Raw genomic sequence first — 13,927 nt, 5'->3', positions numbered from 1 at the left:
AGGAAATTTAAATATGGCGCGGGGGAGGAGCTACGCTAGCAAACAAGATGGCCGCTTAGGCTCCCGGCTCCACCGACCTCCGTCTCCGCCCGGATGATCCTGTCATATATCCTGAGTCTACGCCCGACCTCTGTGTGGATGAACAGTTGCAGAGTCTAATGGTGCAATCCTGAGAATTCTACCGGCTTGATTGACGGAGTTACGTCGTGTTTTAACTCGCGGCCTAGCCCAGCTTGTGAGCCGGGGCCTCCAGTACTGGCCCAGCCGGGTTGCAATTGAACAACATCGGCCGTGGGACTCAGGCAGGGTCCGATCTATCGCTGTGGATGTTGTCTTTGCCAGATTCTGATGGCGGTCATTCGGTCTGGTTAACATCGAAGGAGTGGCGACAAGGCACGACTGAGGCTGTGGGCGGAGGACCCTGTCCCGGAGACCCGGTTTGCCCACCGCCGGTGTTCGATGGGTCGGGGTCCTCGCTGGTGGTAACGGAGTATAGATGGCTGCCGTGGTAAACGTTAAGTCGCCCTCCGCTCCCGTCCGTTCCGTTCTTGCCTGTTCCCCGGGAGAGACACGGCTCTCTGGGGAAAGTGACCATGTTTGATATCGAGCGAGAAGGGATGGGTCGGACGGAGTGCGAGCCGTCGCTGAGGACCGTACTGTCCGCCATTGGGGCACTTCACTCGCATGTGGAAGCCATTGTCCACAAAATGATTGCGGGTACAATTGGGACAGGGCGTGTGAGACCGGACTCTGCTCCATTGCAAGATCTAAAGTGAGCTAAGATTCCCACGATGAACATCTTAACGGAGGATGAGGACCCCGTGCAGCAAGAAGTATTGAAGCCCTTGGTCAGTGTGCTGATGAATAATTGCGAGCTTGAGGCTCAGAAAAGATCGCTGCGCCTATCATTGCTGCCGACAGAGAGGACAAATCGGTTCTCCATTCCCAGAGATTCCTGTTGGGACTGTTCTCGGACTGAAACACCATCTTTTCCCTCCCTGGCAGTTTTACTACGGTCGCGGAGGAAATAACATTGGGATTTAATGTCAGTGATGGAGATCTTCGGTGCGGAGGGAGTTCGCATGAAAGATCGGAAGGGCCAAGGATGAGATTGACTGACAGGGTTTGATATCGTGGCCTCAATGGATGTGGGATTTGCTACCAATATGCTAACGGGAGATTGGGTGGTGTTTACAGCTTTCCCTGTTTCGTTTTGCCTGTGTTTTCTGATAGCTTCTTGATTATACTACAGGGGTTGCTTGTTCCTGACGGGGGGAGGGGAGACCGGGAGCCTGTACGAAGATGTCCTCCTCCACTTTTCTACCTTTAGTATTTAGTTAGATGGGGCGACAGGCACCCTGCTAGTTGGGGTTAGGCGAAAGCCATATGCGGGGGTGCAGGGTGGGGGGAAGTGGTTATTTGTATTGTTTATGTTTTTGTTTCTATGTTTAATATCCTATTAATATCCTGCTATTAGGTGCCTTCCTGATGGGTAATCCTGTTTAGTGGGTAGACGGGTCCTGGGGGTGATATCGTTTACACTGTCCTCTACAATGTCTTGTGTTTTATTATTGTGTGCTAGTTGCGGTCGTTGTTTAGTTCACTGCTCTACTGTATTACGCTTCCTGCCACTCGAAATTGCCTTGCTCACTACAATCCTGTTCCAATCAGTGGTGGGGTTTGTGATTGGTGCTGGTTGAACTGAACTTCATAACTCCTGCATTTTTTACGGCCGCACGCCAGTTACAATCTATGGCCCAGCTTTTGCCTCCGGGTTCATCCGTCTATTCCGTTTTTATGGTTGTATAGTTGTTGTTTGTTCCGTGAAATAAGGCACCTGCCGTTGGTTTTTCTTGTTTTCTATTAATAAAAAGAATTATAAAAAAAAAAAATATGGCGCAAGTTAGATTCTTTCCTGGCTGTATTGCAGGCTGTCTTATGCATCTTACTCAATGTCTTTCCTGTCCTACTTTGAGACAGATGTCCAAAGTTCAGCCTCCTAGCATATTTAGTCAGTGGATTGCTTTTGTGTGTATGCACCCATCAGAAGTCTATAGAGTTCAGATATCAGACACCTTTCACAGCTTCTCAGTGAAAAACTAGGTTTCAGATTTAGAAAGGTTCCTACAGACCATTGGTTAAATCACAGTTTTCAAAACATAACAGAGTATGTGATAATACCTAAATCTTTCATATTCAGGCAAGCCATATACTGATTTGAGTTACTCAAAATACCTTCTACCTTTCCTTATAGGAGAGTTCCACTACTGTAACAAATCCTTTCACAGTCCAGGTGTTGAAACCAGTGGGATCCATGGCAGGAATGAACTCTAGGTTTACCACAATGAGGGACAATGATGAAGGTACAAGTGGAACCCTGTCTCAGATTTTGCAATTGGTGACCAGTAAATTCCCACCCTCCATGGGCCCCTGTAAATACAATTGCTTCCAGATAGATGATTCTGCTATTTCTTTTTAGAAAAATCTACTTTTTTTCTCTTACTCCAATCTTTTCCATTCAACTACATATCACAATTGTGCAGCTTGACAGTATTGGGTCACCCAAGGTGCTCGATACGCCCTTGATCAGTGGGTGTGGTTGATTTCTTAGAAATGTGTTGCCAGTTCCTACTCAGATAAAGTTATCAAATATTTTTAGAAATTGTTTAAGGTTTGCAGGTAGTCCGTCACTGATGACTATAGTATAGGATAGTTTTTCTCACGGAGTGGTACGCATGGAGCTGGTCTCCATGTGGTCCTGAAGAAGAGGTTTAGAGGACACCTTGAAACATGTCGGCCAAATACTAGGGAAAGTATAGACATAACAGTTACACTTCCTCTCTACTACTAACCCCTTTTGATCCATACCAACTAGGAACAGGAATAAATTAATCGCTCACTAGCTAGGTATTATTAGCATCACCATCACCACTCCCCCAAACACTGCACTACACATTTTGTTCACAAAAAGTGCTCCTATGTAGTTCCGCAAGTTGCAGCATGCCCCAGACAGTAGCTGTCTGGGATGGCCCCAATGATGAAGCAGGTCACTTGAGGGGACTCAAGAAGAGAATTTTCTCTTCTTAGTTTTGGGGCTTTTGTTTCGTACATTTAGCGGAAGCCCTTCCCTTTGATAAAGTTCTCTGATCTGTCATTTGTAGATTTGTTAATAACTATACACTGTCTGGAGGATGAACCTAACATTTACCCCCTTCTCCCCCCATTTTGTTTACTTTGTATTTACATGTAACCATAGGCCTCTCCATCCTTTGTGATGCATTAATCACTATCACAGAATCCCTGGGCTATCCTGAATAACCAAGTCACATGTAGCAGATCTCCTCCCAACCCACCACCAAAGGAACAAATGAGGAAATTAGTAAGAGGTTATGCCAGTGTTCTATTCCATTCACTTTAAGTCTCGGTCTACCTAGGCCTAATCGGTAGACGTTGGCTCACATGGAGTTCTCAGATAGCCCTATTTAGGTCCAACAATGGGCGTTCTCTCCCTGCTGCAAATTCCTTCCATGTAGAGAGTGTGGCCCTGGACAATCTTGCATAAAAGAGAAAATGTGGCACTTGGAACTCAAATGGCATAATTGTTTCCTAGGATGTTCATAGGGTGTCAATCTCATACAAGTCTCTCATCGTTATGAGAAACTGTATATCTAGCTCGCTATCTCTGCTTCCAGAGATAGGATCCGGCGCCCAGACAGCACCGTGGAGCTAGGTCTGCATAAGCATCCACCATACAACAAATTTGTAGACCACGTAGGTGTTAGCTGGAGAGAAATTAGTACTTAAGATCTATAGTACTATGACACCCATCCAGGAGATCTTTTCCCTCTACTGTACTTCTGCCAGACAGTGAGGTAGAAGCAGCAGTTGAGATTCAATTGGTAACTAACCTGCTACAAATAGTAGTCTTTCTCCACTGCAAATGGAGGTAAATGCCAGAAAATATCCACACTTAAGAATAAGCATTAAACTACTAGCTTGCTTACTGTGTGTACTGAATGCCATTTCTACACTAGCATCAGAAATGTGCATTGTAGACCAGCAATCTATAGTAATCAAATCGTTTGAGTGAACGCAGCAACTATATTCAGGTTTGAGTCCAGCATTTCCTCAAAATGGTTCCAACAGATTCAATTGTGGCAAGGTGGTTGGTTTGTTTGATGAGCATTTCATTAGATAATTTAAGGCCATGTTGTACCTTTTTTTCTCTGGTTTACTGCAGCAATATAATCCGCATTACACAGCAGAGTAATGTGAGACCATGGATAGTCTAGAGACATCTAGCAGGTTTCTAATATTGGGTTTAATTAAATTATTAAATAAAGCTTTGACGAAATATAAGTTATTCTGATGCGCTCATTCTAATTAAGTTGTAAGCACATTTTGTTATTTACGTGTTAAGATGATGAATTGTGATTGGGAGTGGCAATGTTTATTGTGACATATAAACTAAGCAGTGGTAAAAGCCAACAGGTCTATGTTTAATGTGCTAATGCATGCACCGTAAGCACATTAAAACCAAAAAAACTAAAGTTAAACTGTATCGAAGGCTCCGTTGCTTCTGTTTTTATTTCCATTTCAACTCAACAGGGCTAGAGTTGTAAAGTAATCTGATGCAGTTACTCAAATGGAATCAGAAGGATGCATCCAAACAGCCAATACCATTGTGTGAAACAGGAAAATTCACTGGGCAGAGTTAAGGCCAAAGTAACAAATTCACCTGCCAATAGATGAAAGAGGCGACTCATAAAATGATAATGGCTGAAAGGGGGTTGACCTAAAGTATGCTCTATGTATATTTTAAGCAATATGTCTGATAGCTGTGCAGCCAAAACACAGTAATACAAAGAAACTTGTGTTATGTAATGTGTTTCCATAAACTTTATTACAGACCACACATTAAACAGATTATTATCATGCTGTTCATAAAACCATGTGAATGAAAACTTAAAGGTCTCAAATATCTGTCCCATTGTTCTAGGAGTCAATCTCTGATATCTGGCAGAGACCCTTTTTAAATTAAAAAATCAGTACTAATTATTACACGGCAGTGGACGGCCTCTTTCAAGCAATGGTGTTGCCATTCTGTGTTTGAGTTCGATTAATTCCGAAGGGATACGCTTGATTACAAGCTGGATGAAGTTTACTCTTGGGCTGATGTCTACGCCCAAAGACGCCGTAATAAACCATCGACCATGAACACGGACACCTCATCATCTGACTCAGATTCTACCAGAATTCCACCTAGACGCCCTCAGCAGTCCAGGCAACCAACTAATAAAGAACAAGCTAGCACATCAAGTGCCAACCAGCCACCAGATGCCTCTGCATCGTCACAGTCTTTTTTAGAGGTAAGCCAAACTCCACCCGACGACCCCGGCGGAGCAAAAACAAAAGACAGAGAAAAAAGTCCACCAGCCACGAGAAGCACAACAGCCAAAAAGAAATAAGTCTCGTAATCAACATCTCGAAGACAGAAATCAATGATTATCAAATGAAACTATTGGAGAAAGGTACCTCATTCATCCCAACCACTCCGACTAATCTTTTGGAACTTGAAGTAAGCACATTCAAATTCACCCGCAAACTTAGACTTAGACATTTTTTTGATAACGTTTTACCTCCTGCTACCACTACCAAAGAGGACGAACTTAAAGGATTGCGACCACCCAGTACATATTTACCACCAACTAGTCACAAATGTATAGATTTGTTTGAAACTTTGGTTCGTCAGGACCTCTCAAGCATCAACTTTAAGACGCCAAGGAAAATCCAGAACTTAACCACCAAAGATCGTGATACTCTCAAATCGTTAGCTAACAACCCAGACATCAAAATCACCAAAGCTGACAAAGGTGGCGCATTAGTTATTTTGGACAAAGAGATGTACCAAAACAAACTTAAAGAACATATAGAAGATACCTCAACCTATATGGTACTGAACTGCAACCCCACCAATGAATTTCAAGATCTATTGAGGGATATCGTTCTCAAAGCATTTCAAAATGGAATCATTGAGGAACGCACCAAAAAATACTTGCTTATCGATTGCCCAAGAAGTCCAACGATACACATGAGCCCAAAAATCCACAAAAATTTGACTAACCCACCATTCAGGCCCATAGTATCAACCAAGAAATCTATACATGAGAGAACTGGTAAATTCATAGATAAATATCTGCAACCTCTAGTGATTCAATCTCACAGTTACATCAAAGACACTACAGACTTTCTGCTGAAACTTTCCAGAATTCCAAACCTCAACAATGAATCCTACGTATTATGCACGGCAGACGTGAGTTCACTATATACCTCCATACCGCACTTAGGTGGAATTGAAGCAATTGAACAAATTTTACTGAACAGTGCAATTGATGTGAAAATGCAAACATTCCTAGTCGAATTAATGCTTTTTACACTATATCATTCCTACTTCAAAGTTGATGATCGATGGTTTCTACAACTCTCAGGGATGGCAATGGGGAATTGTGCTGCCCCGTCATACGCGAACACATATATGGAAAATTTTGAAAAGAACTACATATATACAAACACGAATTTTCAGAACCATGCCAAACTGTACACACGGTACATTGATGATCTTTTCTTTCTGTGGTCAGACACCAAGGAAACTCTACATGATCTCATGACTGAAATCAATGATAAAGATCCACGCATTAAATTGACATGGCTAATCAGTGATACAGACATTGCATTCTTGGATGTGCATATAAAAAATACTCCACAAGGATTGGTCACTGACCTCTACAGAAAAAGCACTGACCGAAACAATGCCTTACACTACTCGAGTTTTCATCAAGGCTCACTCAAAAAACATCTCCCATTTTCCCAGATGCTACGCGTCAAACGCATAGTGTCTGACGACATGTTGGTTGAAGATCGCATCACTGAAATGCAAAACAGGTTCCTTGAACGAGGTTACCCAGACAACATTCTGCAACAAGCACGCGATCGAGTCACCATGATATCAAGAACGGAAAGTATGACTAAATCCCACAAGACCTCAGATCAGCGTATGGTGCTTGTGTCCAAGTACTCTACAGCAAGCTACAAATATAAAAAAATCATCTACAAACACTGGCCTGTGTTAAAAAATGAACCCGACTTCCAGGGCATTTTCGAGCTACCACCAATATTTGCACATACCAGAAGTAGCAACCTGAAAGAAATTTTGTCAAAACCCACTGAGCCACTTAAACAACTTCATCGTGGAACCCAACCGTGTAGAAATTGCAGTCACTGTAACTGTATAATCAAAGGGAATACTATACAGCATCCGATGAAAGGTCACGATGTGAAACTCAAGGTAGACGCGACATGCGACACAGCCAATGTGATTTATGCACTGAAATGCCCGTGTGGGAAACTATACATAGGCAAGACTGAACGGAAAATGAAATTACGCCTTAACGAGCACAAATCTAATATTAGACTGAGATCAGAGAAATCAAACATAGCCATGCACTTTATGGATGCTCGCCATACCATCGCCCAAATGAAATTCATGATTCTTGAAACGGTTTCAAAAAGAGAAGGAACTGATAACACTAAATTTTTACTTAAGAGAGAACTTGAATGGATTTATATGCTACAGACCCTCAAGCCAAATGGGCTTAATGATCGTACCGAATTTAGTTGTTTTTTATAATTTTGAGAATTGTGCTGTGTAAATATTGATATTGCTCACTCATTGACTTTACCTTGTTCCTACATTTCTCATAACATCACTATTTACTATTCCTATATCTGATTCTATCGCTCCAACATGGCCGCCACACTTTTTTAATATCACTTCCACTCGTTAGTCCATTTTCACTTTTTATTTTGTAATTAGTTATCTGTTCGCGTTCTCCCGAGCACATCAGACAACCGACTGCTAACCGCATGAGTACGCGTTTCCACGCCATCATGACATCCATCCTGAAGTAAGTGCATGCCATTGCGCATATCGCTGACGCTAAACAACACGCAACCGTTTTCTTGCGGAGCACGCCCTCGTCGGCCTTAAGATCGTTATAGTTCCTGCACAGTATTCGATCACTAAGAGTTTGAACACTTGACCCATCCAGTTTAATTTGCTTGAATATCTTTACCCATTTGTTCACTTTTGTTACAATCTCCTCACAACCCTTTCACGCCACCAATAGTTGATTAGTTGTTTATTTATTTACTTATTTTTTATCACGAGCACCTTGCACAATATACTCACGTTTCCTCATAGGAATATCCCTTACACTTTTCATGTATTCTTCCTCCTCAGCTTATCCGTGACCAAGGGTTTTACAGCCCGAAATGCATAGGATACAATTGTTCGGATGTTCAACTATGTTGTCTGTTGATATGCTTTAAATATCAGTAAAGTACAAACAAACCACAAATGAAACAACTCTAAAGAGAATAAACGTGAAATCTTCAAAGAACTGACGAAGCACTTTGGTGATCATTTTTGGAGTGCCTTATTGGGGATGCACCTGCGGTTCCCGCAGACACAACTTGTTAATAGTATTTAGTGGTGTGCAGACGGACAACACCACCCAGCGAGAGCACCCTAACACTTAACAACTTTTGCGTTACCTTATTATTTAATCCAGTTGTGCACCTCTCACAACCTCCTTTGAGTTCGATTAACAACACTGTTAAATATTATTCTTTTTATTTTAATCATGGGAAAGCATGGTCTTCTGGTCATTGAAAGGCATGGGTAACAATATACATCTGTTATTTCAGCGCCAAGATGCCCCGTTGCTGGGGTGAACGTGCGCTTTACGAATACACGTATTATGTTATGGTATTATTAACTGACTGTTAAGGGTATGGATGCAGTTAGCAGGTACACTTCACAGCAGTTGACTTGCTCTTATTGTATACAAAGCCAATAGAACGACCGCTCTTGGAGCAGTAAGTGCACTTTCACCATTCTCTTCCGGGGAGCACTGTAAAATGCTATTGAAGCATGTGTCTACATTACTAAGGAGATGCCACTTTAGTTGATGTCGACTCCACTGAAAGACAACAATGAAGGGTAGCACAGTCTAGTTCTGGTGCCAAAAGATGCCTGATAAAATGTTTTTCAGGTGAAGAGTAATTCCTGGAGTATTTCAAATCTCAGAGACCTGCCAGACGAAAGTATGCATGAGACCGGGCTTATGGCTACTGTAGAATAGGTAGGCCATTTCTATTACCTCAATGGGTGGGAACGCAACGTCAGGACATTTTCCACAAATAATAACCATTCCACTTTGGTATAACACTAGTTCTCAGTACAAATACGTCTAAACTTTGACAATAAACCATCAGTATTTCAACTTCTCTCATTTGGGAGAAAAAGATAATGTGAACATCTTGCATTACACACACTTTCCCTTATGACCTCTCAGGTTTTCTGTTAACGTCTAGACTTTAGCGCTTCGAAAATCTTCCACACTAGGGAATGTGGAATAGACAAATGGAATGTGGACAGGCGTGTTATTCAGCTACAAAGGAAACAACATCTTGTTGGCTTTCTCCTCAGCTGCAGCAGGCTAACAACTGAGCCATAATTCTTTCATGCAAGCTTTCAATTGTAAACCTCTAATGGACAATTATCTATCTTTTTCAATTTATCTGAAAATGTCAAACCTACATGGGTGAGAAAAAGCAGAACTAATTATACCTCTAGACAGATCAGAAGTTATTCTTTTTCAGAAGGGTCTAAAAATATGGGAAATGTTAATATCCCAAGTAATTACACCACCATTGGATTTCTATCGGGATGTTGTCAACACATGGCTGACTCCTGATTCATCAATTGCACTTATCCATAAACTGTGTCATGATAACCCTCTTTACTGTGCTTACTGTCCCATAACACTGCTGAACATGGAGCACAAGACGTTTTCCAAACTTCAGCCCACATCCGCAACCTGTTTTTTGTTTGGGGCTAGTCATATTAAACAGCAGCGATTTTTACGGAGTAGATTATTAAACAAGAATACATCACAACAGTAAGCCTGAACACATTATGCTACCATTGAAAATATGCAATGTCGCAATATGAGCAGATGCTAAAAATGCATTTGACCCTGTGCAATGGAGAAAACCATGGCTGGTAATGGAACAGATAACATTAATGCAACATTTCATTTGAGGGGCACACGTTCTGTAGAAACCCCATAGTGCATCCGTTACAGGTTAAAGGACTACCCATATTCAAATTTCACAGGGAACTAGTCAGGAGTGCATCTACGTACCTCTCCTATGAGCCCTTTTTATCAAATCCCTAGTCGTCCCATCAAGAAGAAACAGAAAGCATTTAGCATGTCTTTTAAAAAAATGAATCCTTTGCAGATTATCTCCTAACTATCAAATACATTTTCTTCGATCTCACTGGTAATGGATGACTGAACTATAGAGGAGTCATCAACTTTACTGGCGCAAGAGCAATTAAAATACTGGGGATAGGTGGGGGAGAGGGGTAATGACTGAGGACCAGGTCACAAGGCCACTCATGTGTGTGTGAGAAAAGGTGCAGGGAAACCGAAACAGTACCGGAGCAAAAAGTAAAACACAAGGAACCAAAAAGAAACATGCAAACACTGTCTTAAATGTAAACGAGGCGTGGTGAGGCAACCTCAGTTTAAAAATCTTATGCCAGAAAAGCAGCTCTTGATTCCAGTCTACCCAGAGCCATGAGGTGTTTACAAGAGCCAACAGAACAAGAGTGAAAGGAAATAGCACATAGTGGCCAGGGACAAAAGGTACACCGAAAGTAACTCGTAGTAAGCTTGTGGGTGATTGGAATCTGATACTGAAGATAGATTAAATTCTTGATCAGACACCAGCCTAAATGTACACATCATCAAAATGTGGTGGGTAGCCCAAACAAGTGACAAACACTTCAGCAGTGACTGAAGGAGCCAACACAATGACAGTGCCTGACTGCGGCAAATCCAGAGCCCAACCACTTGGTATTTGTTAACAGCATAAGGTCTTGCTTAAGCCTGACCTAATGATAAATAAAAAAGTTAATGTTCTGAGAGGAACATGTTCGACTGCATCTCTATATAACTTGCTAATGTTGAGAACTGTGCCTCTATGGCTTGTTCACAAGGGAGATGTTGGTGCTTTCCAAAGTACAGCTCTCATGCCATCACAACCAGTAAAAGTAGCAGATAAGCAACCTAAAATTTAGGTTAAAAAAATATAATTTCCATAACTTATCTAAACAAATAATCGAACTGGTTGTAGTCATGTCTAAATTCTGGAAACACCAGTAACAAGTTAAATACCTGGATGCATAAGACAGCTTCTTCCCTTTGAAGAGCTCACTGGCTTCCAGCTTCTCTTCGTAGATCAGCTTTTTCTGGTCAGTGAACTGGTCTCGGTATTTCTTACACTACACAAAAAGAACAGAGCAATGAAATAAACAAGTAGTCATTTCTTTTATCTGCACAACAAAATTTGAACTCTTTTACATTAAACCCTAATGTCAAAAGTTCTCCTCTGTTGAACAAACAGTGAAATGAACACAAAAAACTAATATGACCACCCCTCTCCAGTTACGACTAGTAGTGCTAGTATATTTAGATAAAATGGATGTAGAAGAGAAACAAGGATTGCAAATTAAACGAGTAAAAGAAAACAATGACACCTTCGCATCATTAACCAACTATCTATAGTAAGAGCATTTCTGCTGGTTCCACAAGAGCAGTAAATAAGGTGGGAATCGCAGCCTTAAGATAAATTGTTTTGATAGGCTTCTAGTGGTGGAGGAAAAATTTAATGAAACCAAATTATGACATTTATAATTGCTACATCAACAGTCTATATAAAATGAGGACGCCAAAAGATGAGTTACTTTATTGGCAAGTACACGCTATTTCTTTATAAGATCAGGGTATGTTTATCTTAAGCCTTTGAAAATGCGGCCCCAATTTAGTAAGTAAATGTAAATTTAGCCTTCATGCACATCCTGTACTTAACTAGACACATTTTGAATAGGTGCAACGCAAAGCTTGGACTATTTACTGGCACATTTGATATTACAATTTGCATTTAATGTCAACTGTAATGGATTTTAATGGAACATGTATGTAGGTAGCCTTGACATCCTTTAAAATTAAGTAAAAGTGACTTCTCAGCTCCCTCCCCTAGTGCTGCTGTTGGGAGCTGCTGGGTTAAGGAGCCGTAGTGAGGATACCATGACTAGAAGCATCAAGTTACTTAAGTGTTCCTTTCCATTTTCCCTCATACATTTTGTTCAATAAAGATTTAGAATCACTGAAAGAAAAAAATACTAGGCCTTACTTAATGCTGAAAGGTGAATTCAAACTGAGGGAAAACAAATACTGTCACAGAAGACTCTGGTTAATTTGTTTAAATAACGATTTAGCTTTAACACCACAATATTAAGGGTTAACATCTCATTAGTTAAATTCTTTGAGATTGTCTATGACCCTTCATGATAGAAGCATAAGGCTGCGCAAGGATATTACAGCCTTTTACCAAGTTTCTTGATTTACGTGAATAGTCTCTTCCTGCAAGTCTTTCACTAACCCCAAATAATTATGAGAAAGGTAATCTCAAGCCAGCAAAGGACCAGGTCCGCTTGAACCAACAAGAACTGCTGCGGCTGACTTGTGCGTTTCTTCCCCTGCTGCCACTTTGCTAGCCACCCCTGCCCAAGACATTCAAGGCATGGAGCCATGGCTGTAGTGAGTGGGTGGGCAGCAGCACAAATTACATTCAACGCATGACTGACCTAAATAGTGAAGAGTTTAAAGAGCCTTGAGCCAGCTAACACAGGAAGCTGCGCCACATGGCATGACCACCAGTCCATGGACCTCCATTGCTCCCCAGAACAATGGGAGAGGAGCTCCCCATGTTTTATTTGGCAGCCAGGTCCAAAAGTGCATCTCCAAGTGATCCTGTCTCTTGATATTCAGCACTCCGTACTTGCAGCCACCCTTACACCCATCATCAGCACTCAGACATAGCTCTACCTCAATGCAATCCTCTGCTGGACCATAAAGAACTTGTTCCTATGCTGGGGGCTGCTGTTGCTGGGCTCCAGGAGGAACCACAACAAGGGTCTGCCTCCCTGCTGGAGGGCCCTGTGAGCTGGCCTGCCTGAGCCCAGCCTTATGCCCCTAAAAACTTTGCTGCTGGAGCTGGGGCTCCTAGCGCCTCATGAGCGCTCTGATTTCTAAATTGCCAGGAAAGAGGAGCTGGCGATTGCAGAGCGCTGAGCTGCATGAAGGATTTCAGAGGGAATCCCCCGTGTAGGGATTCCCCCATGCTGGTTTGTGGAGCAGGGGCACACCCTGTATGACTGTGGTCCCGAGGTGCAGCGGGGACCCGCCTTGCCTTGTGGGTATAATTAGCGACAGAGCGGGAGCCCATCCCGCCCTGCTTGAGTCGCTGGTTTATGCCTCGTTAAGCAGGTGCCCACCCCGCATTTTGGTGTTTAATTACAGCGGGTGCCCACCCCGCATTTTGAGGAAGCTCGGCGGGTGCCACCCCGCATTTCTGCTGGTTGCCAGGTGCCCATTTCACGTTGTGGTGTGCTGTACGGCAGGAGCCCACCCCTCACTTCACAAAGAGGAAAAGAATCACCGCCGCAACTCGGGAAAGGTGACCCGGAAGCCAGGCGCCTGCTGCCTGACTGTGGGCGGGGCTTCACCCTCAGAAGTCGGAGGGGAGGCGGAAGTAATGCAGCCCGAGCGGGGCTCCCGTGAGCTGGTGGGAGCCCCGCGTGGAGTAGAAGCCAGGCAGGAGCCCACCCCGCACTGGTGACCAGCCAACAAGAGCGACCGGAGTCCTGAGGGCTCTCCCTGCCCATCCGTCTTCTCAGTGACCAGCAGCAGGAAGGAGGAGGAGCTTCGCACTTCCCCCGCAGACTGGAGGAGTC

At 42.8% G+C, this 13,927-nt stretch overlaps 1 protein-coding gene across 5 annotated transcripts in view; it reads right to left on the bottom strand.

Moving 5' to 3' along the window:
- MYO1B (myosin IB) overlaps positions 1-13,927 on the bottom strand; it is a 911,317-nt gene that overhangs the window by 74,810 nt on the left and 822,580 nt on the right. For all 5 annotated transcript variants that reach the window (XM_078680402.1, XM_078680405.1, XM_078680404.1 and 2 more), the window contains one exon: positions 11,307-11,413. In XM_078680402.1, the coding sequence (XP_078536528.1) occupies positions 11,307-11,413 (107 nt within the window). The remainder of the gene's footprint in view (positions 1-11,306; positions 11,414-13,927) is intronic.

Source organism: Lissotriton helveticus, chromosome 3_1, assembly GCF_964261635.1.
Source record: "Lissotriton helveticus chromosome 3_1, aLisHel1.1, whole genome shotgun sequence".
NCBI lineage: Eukaryota > Metazoa > Chordata > Amphibia > Caudata > Salamandridae > Lissotriton > Lissotriton helveticus.
This window is presented reverse-complemented; position numbering and strand designations above follow the sequence as displayed.